Source organism: Schistocerca cancellata, chromosome 6 (assembly GCF_023864275.1).
Source record: "Schistocerca cancellata isolate TAMUIC-IGC-003103 chromosome 6, iqSchCanc2.1, whole genome shotgun sequence".
In the NCBI taxonomy this organism is placed as follows: Eukaryota; Metazoa; Arthropoda; class Insecta; order Orthoptera; family Acrididae; genus Schistocerca; species Schistocerca cancellata.
The window spans coordinates 247,185,011-247,198,550 of NC_064631.1; the positions used below are offsets into that span (position 1 = coordinate 247,185,011).

At 37.1% G+C, this 13,540-nt stretch overlaps 1 protein-coding gene across 1 annotated transcript in view; it reads left to right on the top strand.

The window, feature by feature from the left end:
• Window positions 1-13,540, top strand: part of LOC126191422 (collagen alpha-2(IV) chain) — a 254,223-nt gene that overhangs the window by 121,713 nt on the left and 118,970 nt on the right. Inside the window, exons 7-9 of the mRNA XM_049932293.1 lie at window positions 2,197-2,313; window positions 3,675-3,839; window positions 4,430-4,637. Of these exons, the coding sequence (XP_049788250.1) occupies window positions 2,197-2,313; window positions 3,675-3,839; window positions 4,430-4,637 (490 nt within the window). The remainder of the gene's footprint in view (window positions 1-2,196; window positions 2,314-3,674; window positions 3,840-4,429; window positions 4,638-13,540) is intronic.

Consider the following 13,540-nt stretch of genomic DNA (forward strand, 5'->3'; position numbering starts at 1 on the left):
AAAAAAAAAAAAAAAAAAAAAAAAAAAAAAAAAAAAAAAAAACTTCTAGGTAGTCCACTAAACTCTTACGGTCCATAAAGATCTAGTCTGGTCATATTTCATATTAATTATCTTGAATTTCAATTACATCCACTACGGAATAAAATATAGAGCATAAGAATAATACATTAGTTACTTGTCATAGTTATTAAAGTCCTAGAAATCTGTCAGTCAGGTTAAATTTGAACTGTTCACCCATTCATTTTGACTTATTTTGAATTGATATCCCATGCTCCATGTGCTACAAATATATTTTAAGAAGGCTCTGAGCAACGATGATTAAAAATCCATACCTTTATTACTTTTGTTAAGTTCCTGCAAATTTCTGGGGAATGTATATGGTAAGATATGGTAACTTTCCTGAGGCTGGAACAATTGCCTAACCAGCATGGGTTCCTGGAGCAGATCTTGTGAAAGAAGGCCCCCTCTTTCAAGTCACAAGAGCCAGATCCAGTAAGAAGAGCACTTTGTTTCTCAGTTTAAGGAAGTGAATTCACACTTATGAAATATCTGACTTTTGAAACATCTGATTCAGTTCATCACTGCGCTAGGACCTTCCAGTCATGAAATATCTGATTCAGTTTATCACTGCGCTAAGACCTTCTAGTCAGATAGAACTCAGTGTGTCATTTTGGCAGCAGAGTTTTCATTGGAAATTTAGACAATATCCAGCTTGTCTCAAGTCATTGAAGTTCACAATATGCATAAATGACTTCCTAGGCAGTGCCAGCAGCTGAAATTGTTAATAGATATTGGTACTGTTTATAAAGAGATCTGAAAAAAAATCATTGCAGATTGTAACAACTCAAGAAAAACTGTACTTAGTACATTAAATGATTTTAATAGAAGTGAATGACACATGTTCCTCATTAACTGATCCAAGCCCTTAATATCATTTTGAAAAACAAAGAAAACTGCAGGATACTTGCTTAATCCACAGTTTTTTATTGGGTACACAGCCAGTTTTGGAATATTTACAGTTACATCATCTGGTTTAAAAAATTAAATCACTTAATCTTCTGAGGTCCTCCTCACCCCAAAGTTGTCATGGAACCAATGGTAACTATTCCAAAACTCCAAATCTGGTCATATACCCCATAAAATATTGTGGATTAAGCAACTGTCCCATGGTTTTCTTCATTTTTCAGAATGGACCTGTACATATTCGGCTGCTCCGTAACAAGAACTCTTTGTCCTTAATATCAGTTAAGTACAAAATTGACGGCAAACCAGGGGATTTACATAATAAACAATAAAGATATTACAGGCAGGAATGACCATTTTAATACCCAACTGTAGTTCACTGAGAAAAGTATGAGACAAGATTTCATTCACAAAAATTCTCAGTGACCAATTCCTGAATAATCAATCTTGCATACATGTCAAGGATCCCTATCAAGGAGAGAGGGAGGGGGGGGGGGGGAGAGAGAGAGAGAGAGAGAGAGAGAGAGAGAGAGAGAGAGAGAGAGAGAGAAATAGGCAGACAAACTATGTATCTCTCTCATCAGGTAGTGTAAGTCTTGATGGTAGCTTTTGAAAGGGGTGGCACAGTTATCATGCAATTAATTACCGAGAAAGGAGGAATTAGTTGTCACAACATATCCAAATACAAAAACAAAAGTTTTGAATGAAGTGTTATGTTAAGCTGTGGTAAACATTTGTGTCTTGTGTTTCACTGCTATAAAACAGAGCACAGAAATTCTTTGTCTATGTTTCAGAGACCTTCAGCCTAAAGCTCATTTTATCTGCTGAGCTTTCAAAATATGTGGAATAGTTTATGAGTGCTAACATGCCATGCTGTGCATGCTCCTTCTTGACCGCTTACACATATAACTCTAGCAGATAAAAAGATATTAATAAAATTCAAGTTAAGAGTGCTCAATGCCGAACTCTAAGTGGATCTTTAACAATGATGGCAGGCATTATAATCAGAAGTCACTTTGTTTTCTCATGTATTCTTTTTATGATGAGTTAAAAGTATATATATTCTTCAGTGATAATTATTGTTGTTTGGTAATAATGATACAGCTTTTTGCAAATTCCAAAGGTATTTTATTTCAAAGTATTTACATTTTAAATAAGTAATTGAAATGATTAAACTTCTTTTCAACTGCTAAACTAAAACAAACTTGTTGCTGTTGTTTAATTATGTTTCAGGGGGAACCAGGTCTTCAAGGAATGAAAGGTGAGCAAGGCATGACAGGAGATCAAGGATTCGCTGGTGCAGCAGGTATGAAGGGAGAAAAAGGTTTACCAGGCCCAACAGGGCCACGTGTAAGTAATTTTTATTTCTTATTTATTTAATTCTTCATCCATTTGTAAATTATCTTCATCTAACATGATGTCATTGATTGTGTTTAAATGTTAATAATAATGAACAGATATGACTTCTTGAAGATGTGATGGAGTTGATATGAAGGGGCTTACTCAAACCTACTCTCATCTACTTTGTTGATGAAATTGTTAGATGTACAAACTTCTCAAATAACATTCAAAAATATTAGCTTTGTGTTCCTAGCGATAACTTAAGACAAAATTCAGTTTCAGAAATCTATTGAAAGGAAACTTTACATTTTGCTATAGAGGTTGTATATAACATAACGTGTGCAGTTAGAATATTTCATATTTTTGAGCATAAACAGAAACAAACAGACACCATCCAAACAGGCCTTGAAGGCCCAATGGTACCAACCAGCCACCATGTTGTTCTGAGCCTTTGGACATCATCAGATGCGGATACCGAGGGCCATGTGGTCAGCATTCCGCTCACCTAGCTGTTGCCAGTTTTCAAGACCAATGCCATTGCTTCTCAATCAAGTAGCTCCTCAATTGCAGTTGGCCTCACAAGGGCTGAGTGTATCCCACTTGCCAACAACTTTTGGCAGATCTGAATGGTGACCCATCCAAGTGCTAGCCAAGCCTGACAGTTCTTAGCTTCAGAGATTGGACGGGAACTGGTGTTACCACTGCAGCAGTGCTGTTGGCTTATGAGCATAAAAGACCAAATAAAACAGTCTAATTTTGTAAGTGATGGACATTAAACACAAATTTTGATTAATGTTTGTCGTAACTATGCTAAAAACAAATTTAAGACTGGTTGTTTAGTAACATCATGTGTCCAAAGATTGGAGCTTGATCACTTACTTAGAATTTTTCTATCTCTTAAATTGAATGTCACCACTGAAACTACTTTTATATGTGAAGAAAATCAAGCTGCACAGTGGTTCAGATTCCACATCAAACTATAGGCCTTTCATAACTGGCAAATTTATTCAGTTAACATATATGAAAACATTGGATGGCCCAACAATCATTTAGCAGAAAACTGTAATATGGCAACCAATTTCAGTTGTTTCCATGAATTCTTGCCATTTTATAAAATTATTTTTGTCACTCCCTAATTTATACATTCATTGGTCATTCAGTCTAATACAATTTATTGTGGATTATTAGTGTTGTTCGTAGCATTTGCGATTTTACACACCGTCAACTCTGATAGGTTTTTCCTCATCTGTGGAGTAAAAGACTGGTCATACATTTGACTGCTTGGAAAACGAGAGACTTTAGATAATGTCTCTATTAATTTATCATTTGATTTCAACATTTTTGGTTTAGCACATAATTAATGTTCCCAGGGAAGAGATGGATATCCAGGACCACCTGGACCCCAAGGTCAGAAGGGAGACAGGGGATTTGATGGGCTGAATGGTTTGGATGGACGACCTGGCCAGAAAGGTGAACCTGGACGGGATGGAACACCTGGTCCTCAGGGTCTGAGAGGACCACAGGGTCCACCAGGAGTAAGTAGCAGCAGTTGTCAAATTCTGAACTTCTCTTGTTTTAAGTAGCTAAACATACTATGTATATTTTTTTTCTTTTGGGGATGAGTCCATACTTAAATTCTTTCGCATCTCTCTTTGTTACTGTTAGGGATTTACGCAAAACATCCTAGCAGATTAAAACTGTGTGTCAGACTAGAAATCAAGCCTAAGACCCTTGTCATCCTGGAAACAATCCCCTAGGTTGTGGTTGAGACATTTCTCTACAAATTCTTTCTTCCAAGAGTGCTCTAGTGCCAGATATGCAGGAGAACATCTGTGAAGTTTGCAAGTAGGACATGAGGTACTGACAGAAGTGAAGCTGTGAGGGAAGGTTATGAATCATGTTTGGATAGCTCAGTTGGTAGAGCATTTGCCTGTGAAAGGCAAAGGTCCCAGGTTCGAGTCTCAGTCCAACATACAATTTTACTTTGCCGAGTGTTTCATATCATCACACACTCTGCTGGAGAGGGAAAATTCATTCTGGAGGAATTTACTTGTTACATTATCAAAATTGTATTGATTATGTTTGTATGCACTTATGAGATCCTTTTGTAACTTCTCCCCTACAGGGAGGGCGTGGACGACCGGGTCCTCCTGGTCCACCAGGTCCCCGTGGCTTCCCTGGTCCAACAGGCCCAAAGGGTGAGGATGGCTTCCCAGGACGTCCTGGTGAGAGAGGTCCACAAGGCCCAACGGGTGGCCCAGGTGTTCCTGGCAGCCCAGGTCCTGAGGGATTCCCCGGAGAGAAGGGGGCAAAAGGAGAACAGGGTCTTACAGGTACATAAAACATTTTTTATTGCATGTTTAGACATGAAAGATTTCATAAAAGCATATGACAGCATAGACTAAGCATCTTGCTTCAAAATATGAGCTAAATTTGGATTAGGTCAAAAGACAGCAAACTTCATGCACGCTCACAGAGAAAAAGTAAAAATCCATCTTGGATTTTCCATTGTTTGAAATAAAAATGAAATTTATGATAGATCTGAGCAACCATTTAAAACAGACACAAGAGTATGGCAAAAGGTGGCTTATTTACTATTAAACTGTTCCCCTGAAAAAACTGTAAGGGGATGGAGAAGAACAGATGCACCAACTCACTTAGTATGGCCTAAACTCAAAGACATAGAATTAGAGTATCAAATATTCGCTGATGACATTCCAGTAATTGGCAAAGATATCACTGATACTAAAACAACTTGAAATATTGCAGGAAGAAACTGGGAAAAATTGGATTACTAATTTCATTTGAAAAATAAATAAATAAATGGCTGTCATCCAAACAGAACAAATTGTTTGGTCTAAGGAATTTAAAAACTACATTTTAAGGGTTACTGAAAGGTATAACAAAAGGAAGGCTTTGAAATTCGTACATCAGAAAACAGAAATCACACTTCAGTGAACTAAACAACAAAAGCCTTTCCTGGAACTGGGAACTGTAAAATCTGACATCATACAATACTGATCAAACCAGAAGCACTCTAAAAATCAAAGCTATTTACCCTCTTTCAAAAATAAATAAATAAATAAAATAAAAAAGTAACAAAAAATACCATAAAATTATGAGACAAATATTAGAAAATAATTCAACTGTTTGGACACATTGAAAGAGAATGGACCTAAAAAAAATAACCCATCAGATTCATACATTTTTGAGAAATAAAATTATTGTACCTAGCAGGTACTAACAAATAGAAAGAAAACTTTAAGAGCTTAGGATCACCAAATTTACAGGAGTGAAATGCAGCCAATAAAATCTCAGTTTTGAGGAAGAGGAGAGAAGAACCAAACAGACATGGATGTAGCAATAGAAGTACAATCACTCATTGTGCATGAAAGAATCCTGGGCTAAAATGAAGGTCAACAAGTGTTGATAACACCTGGTTATAAATGACTGATTCATGAAAGAAGGCGTAGAAGAAGAAGAAGAACAACAACAACAACAACAACAAAAGCAATGATAACAACTAGCGATACGAGACCTGTTCAAAAAATTCAAGAATTTACTCCACAACATTTTTCTGCACTTACATTTTATTTATTGTGCGTGGTCTCCTTCAAAATACTCTCCTGCACAATTGATACACTACTTTCAATGCTGTTTACACTTCCAGAAGCAATCTTGGTATGCCTCGTGTTGAATCACACGAAATACCGTCTGTGAATTTACTTTTATCTCATCTATTGTTGCAAATCTGTGTCCTTTCAATGGGGTTTTCAACTTTGGGAATAATAAAAGTCTGGAGAGTACAGAGGATGAGGCAGCACAGTGATTTCATTTTTTGCACAATAGACACCCACCAACAGGGATGAATGTGCAGTAATGCAAGAGCCATGAATTGTGTCTCCACATTTCAGGCCATTTACTTCTCCCATTTTCTCACAGACATGACAACACATTCCGACTGTATCATCAATTAACAGTCTGTCCTTGCAGCACGAATTCATGATGATGAACTAATCATTCAAAGTCTAAGAAAACTATCAGCATGGCTTTGACATATGACTTGACCTGATGACCTTTTTTGGTTTTGAAGAAGCTTTCCTGATCCATTGTGAAGATTAAACCTTGGTCTCAACATCATAACTGTAGACCCATGTCTCATCACCAGTTATGATTCTCTTAATAAACATCCTGTTCTCATTTGCATGAACCAAAGGCTCATCACAGATCGTGGAACGAAGGTCTGGTCTTGATGCATGAGCCTGGGATGAACTTGTCAGAAACACGAAGCAAACAAAGATGCTGTGTCAGGATTTCATGACATGATACACTAAAAATGTTACATTCTTCTGCAATCTCTCTCACAGTCAGTCTTCAATTGGCGTGTACAATGATTCCAGCCAAATTTCACTCCAGTATACCAATGGCACAAAATTACAAATGTTCCAGAATTTTTTTGAACAGACCTCGTACTCTTTATTTGATGAGTGACCTGTTATTTAAGTTTATTAAAATGGTTTTTTTAAGCCATCTGATTGTTAAAATGAAAACATAATAGTAGGAATAAATAATAATTACAAGCATATTACATGAAATCAATAATTTACAGCAATTTTGAATTGTCTCAAGACTAACTAAACATTAAACTTTTTGATGTTTTGATGGTTGGCAGGAAAGAAAATGAGACAATGTTTAAGATGTTATAGGTAACAGAAAAATAGCAAAGTGGAGGTAGAAGCATAATAAGGGGAACATACATTTTCCATTTTTCAGCAGTAGCTTAAAATGTTGATGACATGTGTTATGAATCCTTTCAAAGAGGATCAGAAAAACAGCTAAAACATAAAACTAATACCACTGCTGCTGCTGCTGCTACTATTACTACTACTACTACTACTACTACTACTACTACTACTACTACTACTAATAATAATAATAATAATAGTAACAATAATAATAATGAAAATTACTATAATAGAATAATCACTACATATATCCCAGAAGAGGAAACATTTTGCAGCAGAAATTGGGAATGTCTCAGGGTCCAATATTTTTCACTTTGCTTTTAAGGTTTGAGGATGAAGTTATATAATCCACATAAACTATTCACCAACAGAATAAAAAAATGTATTTTATTAGCATTTCCTTTACATTATTCATAGAAGTCGGAATTTTGCTTTTTATAGACAGGAGTAGTTTAATGAAGAGTACTCATTCAATAAGAAGAGTTCTCTCGCTTGCATATAATGACAATTTATTCCCATTCAGTCAGGACAGGAGGCTTCAATTGTATCATTACTCTTGTACTTCAGTTACAGAGCAGAGTTAGATTTAAAGAGCAAATCTGTGTCATTGGAAATAACACAGGAGAAATACTTGTGAGGTGTTGATAGAAGTAGGAAAAGGAGAGGTAGAGGTGTAGGTACTGAAGTTTCTGGGACTCCACAGCTCATCAGCATTTTTGTCAGAGTATGACTTTCACAGTTAATTTAGATGTACTTGAGACTATGGAAATAATTGTTTACATTGTGACTGTCCTCCTCTTGAAAGGTCAAAATTATCTTTGAACTCTTGAATACTTCTGGGAGACATGTTCTGCTTATCTAATTATTTATCACACTACACAGTGGCATGGCAATTGCCAGAGAATTATTCTTTAACAAGTAATATGGGATCCACCAACTCCATATTAGTGAGACAATTCTGTGGATTTCACTTTGCCACATGTGGTACCTTTGACAACTTCCTAAAAGTCTTTACTCATACTACCTGAGTTCAGTTGCTTAGGTCAAGAGAACTGATCTATCTGTTGTTGACAGTAAAGTTTTGAATGACTTTGCTAGTACCGGGATCCGAGGCAAGATATCATAAAACTTAGAAAAGTGCTGGTTAAATAATTCACTCTTCTGTTTTGCATCTGAAATTATTGTTGCATTTGGTTTGTGATATTCAGGCAGATCTCTCTTTAATTTGTCTTCATGGTACCTTTGACAACTCCCCAAAGGACCTTACTCATATTACATGAGTTTACAATATACTGATTGTTGGAGATCTGTTTACCTTTGATGTGACTTTATTAATGATCTTTTAATTATTTTTACACCATTTTAGGAAATGCGAGTCAATGTTTGTTTTAAATTTTGTTTAAAGTTATGTTTCCGTTGTACAGAATCTGATTATTTCCGTGGTCCTTCTTTTGTATTCATAGCCATTCAAGACTTTTTGTATATGCTTTATGAGTATAAAGACAGTGTAAAAATAGTGACACATATGATCAACAAATGGTGTAGCTTTCCGTTTAGTGTTGTACTCTATAATCATTTTCTCATGTTTCATGCTTAAGTAATATAAATGTGTTGGAAATTTTATACACTATCTGTTGGTGGTCTTTACTCATTAGAGTCTGTTTATGCCCATGTATGCCTGTATTATTTTAAATAGGGAGGGAGGACTTTGTGGTCAGAAAGCCCATTTGGCAAATTTTGTGTGCTGAATACTGGTGTTGAGATATGATTAATAAATATGACAGTAACTGACGTGCAGGTTGATGGTTTTACTCTTGATGTGCTGGTTGATGGTTTTACTCTTGATGCAGCCACCGCATCTTTTGAAGATTCTTCAATAATTTAGACCAGTATTGTAATGTAACATATATTGTGTGGATTCATCTATACCCATTTTTCCATTCACAATATCCAACAACTGTTTTGCAAAACTTCCAGCAGATGGATCATGCTGTTGTTGGACATGCATATTGTTCTTCAAAATCAATTTCTTGACATGCCATTATAAAACTGATGATTTGAGACATACATTAAGTTCTTCAGCAGCTGATGAATTTGGCATATCTAGCAAAATTTGTTGAAAATTAACAGACAATAAAATGAGTGCACCACTGAGGAGCTGTTCAATTCTTCTCAAATTTCTGAGTGTATGATGAAATGCTTCCAGTGCTTTTTGTGCACCACAGCAAATTTGTCCTATATAATGAGTTAACGTGATGGTGTACTTTCGCCATTCCAGAATTTTTGTTGATATTGATGGCTCAGTAAATTGCATATTCAATGGAAATTTCTGTACCAAATGTGCTGGTTGGCCACAACCCAAAAGAGTTGTCACAGTAACATATGATGTAATTGCCAGTGCAGTATTATTTCTTGATCATGTTGTTGTTGTGGTCTTCAGTCCTGAGACTGGTTTGATGCAGCTCTCCATGCTACTCTATCCTGTGCAAGCTGCTTCATCTCCCAGTACCTACTGCAACCTACATCCTTCTGAATCTGCTTAGTGTATTCATCTCTTGGTCTCCCCCTACGATTTTTACCCTTCACGCTGCCCTCCAATATTAAATTGGTGATCCTTTGATGCCTCAGAACATGTCCTACCAACCGATCCCTTCTTCTGGTCAAGTTGTGCCACAAACATCTCTTCTCCCCAATCCTATTCAATACTTCATTAGTTATGTGATCTACCCATCTAATCTTCAGCATTCTTCTGTAGCACCACATTTCGAAAGCTTCTATTCTCTTCTTGTCCAAACTATTTACCGTCCATGTTTCACTTCCATACATGGCTACACTCCATACAAATACTTTCAGAAATGACTTCCTGACACTTAAATCTATACTCGATGTTAACAAATTTCTCTTCTTCAGAAACGCTTTCCTTGCCATTGCCAGTCTACATTTTATATCCTCTCTACTTCGACCATCATCAGTTATTTTGCTCCCCAAATAGCAAAACTCCTTTACTACTTTAAGTGTCTCATTTCCTAATCTAATTCCCTCAGCATCACCCGACTTAATTCGACTACATTCCATTATCCTCGTTTTGCTTTTGTTGATGTTCATCTTATATTCTCCTTTCAAGACACTGTCCACTGCGTTCAACTGCTCTTCCAGGTCCTTTGCTGACTCTGACAGAATTACAATGTCATCGGCAAACCTCAAGGTTTTTATTTCTTCTCCATGGATTTTAATACCTACTTCGAATTTTTCTTTTGTTTCCTTTACTGCTTGCTCAATATACAGATTGAATAACATCGGGGAGAGGCTACAGCCCTGTCTCACTCCCTTCCCAACCACTGCTTCCCTTTCATGTCCCTCGACTCTTATAACTGCCATCTGGTTTCTGTACAAATTGTAAATAGCCTTTCGCTCCCTGTATTTTACCCCTACCACCTTTAGAATTTGAAAGAGAGTATTCCAGTCAACATTGTCAAAAGCTTTCTCTAAGTCTACAAATGCTAGAAACGTAGGTTTGCCTTTCCTTAATCTTTCTTCTAAGATAAGTCGTAAGGTCAGTATTGCCTCACGTGTTCCAGTATTTCTACGGAATCCAAACTGATCTTCCCTGAGGTCGGCTTCTACTAGTTTTTCCATTCGTCTGTAAAGAATTCGTGTTAGTATTTTGCAGCTGTGGCTTATTAAACTGATTGTTCGGTAATTTTCACATCTGTCAACACCTGCTTTCTTTGGGATTGGAATTATTATATTCTTCTTGAAGTCTGAGGGTATTTCGCCTGTTTCATACATCTTGCTCACCAGATGGTAGAGTTTTGTCAGGACTGGCTCTCCCAAGGCTGTCAGTAGTTCCAATGGAATGTTGTCTACTCCGGGGGCCTTGTTTCGACTCAGGTCTTTCAGTGCTCTGTCAAACTCTTCACGCAGTATCGTATCTCCCATTTCATCTTCATCTACGTCCTCTTCCATTTCCGTAATATTGTCCTCAAGTACATCGCCCTTGTATAGACCCTCTATATACTCCTTCCACCTTTCTGCTTTCCCTTCTTTGCTTAGAACTGGGTTTCCATCTGAGCTCTTGATGTTCATGCAAGTGATTCTCTTATCTCCAAAGGTCTCTTTAATTTTCCTGTAGGCAGTATCTATCTTACCCCTAGTGAGATAAGCCTCTACATCCTTACATTTGTCCTCTAGCCATCCCTGCTTAGCCAGTTTGCACTTCCAGTCGATCTCATTTTTGAGACGTTTGTATTCCTTTTTGCCTGCTTCATTAACTGCATTTTTATATTTTCTCCTTTCATCAATTAAATTCAATATTTCTTCTGTTACCCAAGGATTTCTAAGAGCCCTGGTCTTTTTACCTACTTGATCATCTGCTGCCTTCACTACTTCATCCCTCAAAGCTACCCATTCTTCTTCTACTGTATTTCTTTCCCCCATTCCTGTCAATTGTTCCGTTATGCTCTCCCTAAAACTCTGTACAACCTCTGGTTCTTTCAGTTTATCCAGGTCCCATCTCCTTAAATTCCCACCTTTTTGCAGTTTCTTCAGTTTTAATCTACAGGTCATAACCAATAGATTGTGGTCAGAGTCCACATCTGCCCCTGGAAATGTCTTACAATTTAAAACCCGGTTCCTAAATCTCTGTCTTACCATTATATAATCTATCTGATACCTTTTAGTACCTCCAGGGTGCTTCCATGTATACAACCTTCTATCATGATTCTTAAACCAAGTGTTAGCTATAATTAAGTTGTGCTCTGTGCAAAATTCTACCAGGTGGCTTCCTCTTTCATTTCTTAGCCCCAATCCATATTCACCTACTACGTTTCCTTCTCTCTCTTTTCCTACACTCGAATTCCAGTCACCCATGACTATTAAATTTTCGTCTTCCTTCACTATCTGAATAATTTCTTTTATATCATCATACATTTCTTCAATTTCTTCGTCATGTGCAGAGCTAGTTGGCATATAAACTTGTACTACTGTAGTAGGCGTGGGCTTCGTGTCTATCTTGGCCACGATAATGCGTTCACTATGCTGTTTGTAGTAGCTTACCAGCATTTCTATTTTCCTATTGATTATTAAACCTACTCCTGCATTACCCCTATTTTACTTTGTGTTTATAACCCTGTAGTCACCTGACCAGAAGTCTTGTTCCTCCTGCCACCGAACTTCACTAATTCCCACTATATCTAACTTTAACCTATCCATTTCCCTTTCTAAATTTTTTAACCTACCTGCCCCATTAAGGGATCTGACATTCCACGCTCCGATCCGTAGGACGCCAGTTTTCTTTCTTCTGATAACGACATCCTCTTGAGTAGTCCCCGCCCGGAGATCCGAATGGGGGACTATTTTACCTCTGGAATATTTTACCCAAGAGGACGCCATCATCATTTAATCATACAGTAAAGCTGCATGCCCTCGGGAAAAATTACGGCCGTAGTTTCCCCTTGCTTTCAGCCGTTCGCAGTACCAGCACAGCAATTCCGTTTTGGTTATTGTTACAAGGCCAGATCAGTCAATCATCCAGACTGTTGCCCTTGCAACTACTGAAAAGGCTGCTGCCCCTCTTCAGGAACCACACGTTTGTCTGACCTCTCAACAGATACCCCTGCGTTGTGGTTGTACCTACGGTACGGCCATCTGTATCGCTGAGGCACGCAAGCCTCCCCACCAACGGCAAGGTCCATGGTTCATGGATCATGTGATAGCCAAAATAAGTGAAATGAGAAAATTTTTGCTTGTGCCTGTGGGTGCATCTATGAAATACAATCCATAACTTTGGCCTGTAATTGCATGCATAATTCTGTCATACACTATATGTTGTTCTGAAACCAATTTTGGATGATTTGTTTGAACAAACAACCAATTTGTCGACATCAAAGTATGTTTGTCATTGGAAACTCCTCATTTTGCAGATAGATTCAGCTAAGTCATTCCCAGTTATACTAGTGCATTGTTAATTACTGCAAAATACATGTCCTCAATCAAAACACATGGCATATTATACATATTTGATGTGAACTGAATGTCCATATTTTAATTTGTATCATGCAAATGATGAAGGTTTCTTCACTCAAGTAGTCTTTATATTTTTTCCAAATTGTGTTGTCAATATCATTGCAAATGAAATGTGTATTTTCTAGGGTTGGACAGTATTCAGTGCACCAGCACATTAAGTGTACCAGTGTCAATTGTTCTCAAAAATATTTAATTCTTGATAAGCTTCAAGATAAGTGGCACTAACTTGAGCATTTTCTTCCATGTACATTAATTAACAGTGATCACAAATAAAAGTATTCTGTGTTTGGGTGAATATTGTGTTGTTGGCCTAACACATTGATAGAATATAAACTGATATTCCATACAACTACTTTAACTTGTCTGCTATGTTGAAACTTGTTCACGGATTCATCCCATGCGTAGTATGTTGGCACTTTTATATCTACATTGACATCTGTGTGGTCACTCTGCAAATCACACTTAAG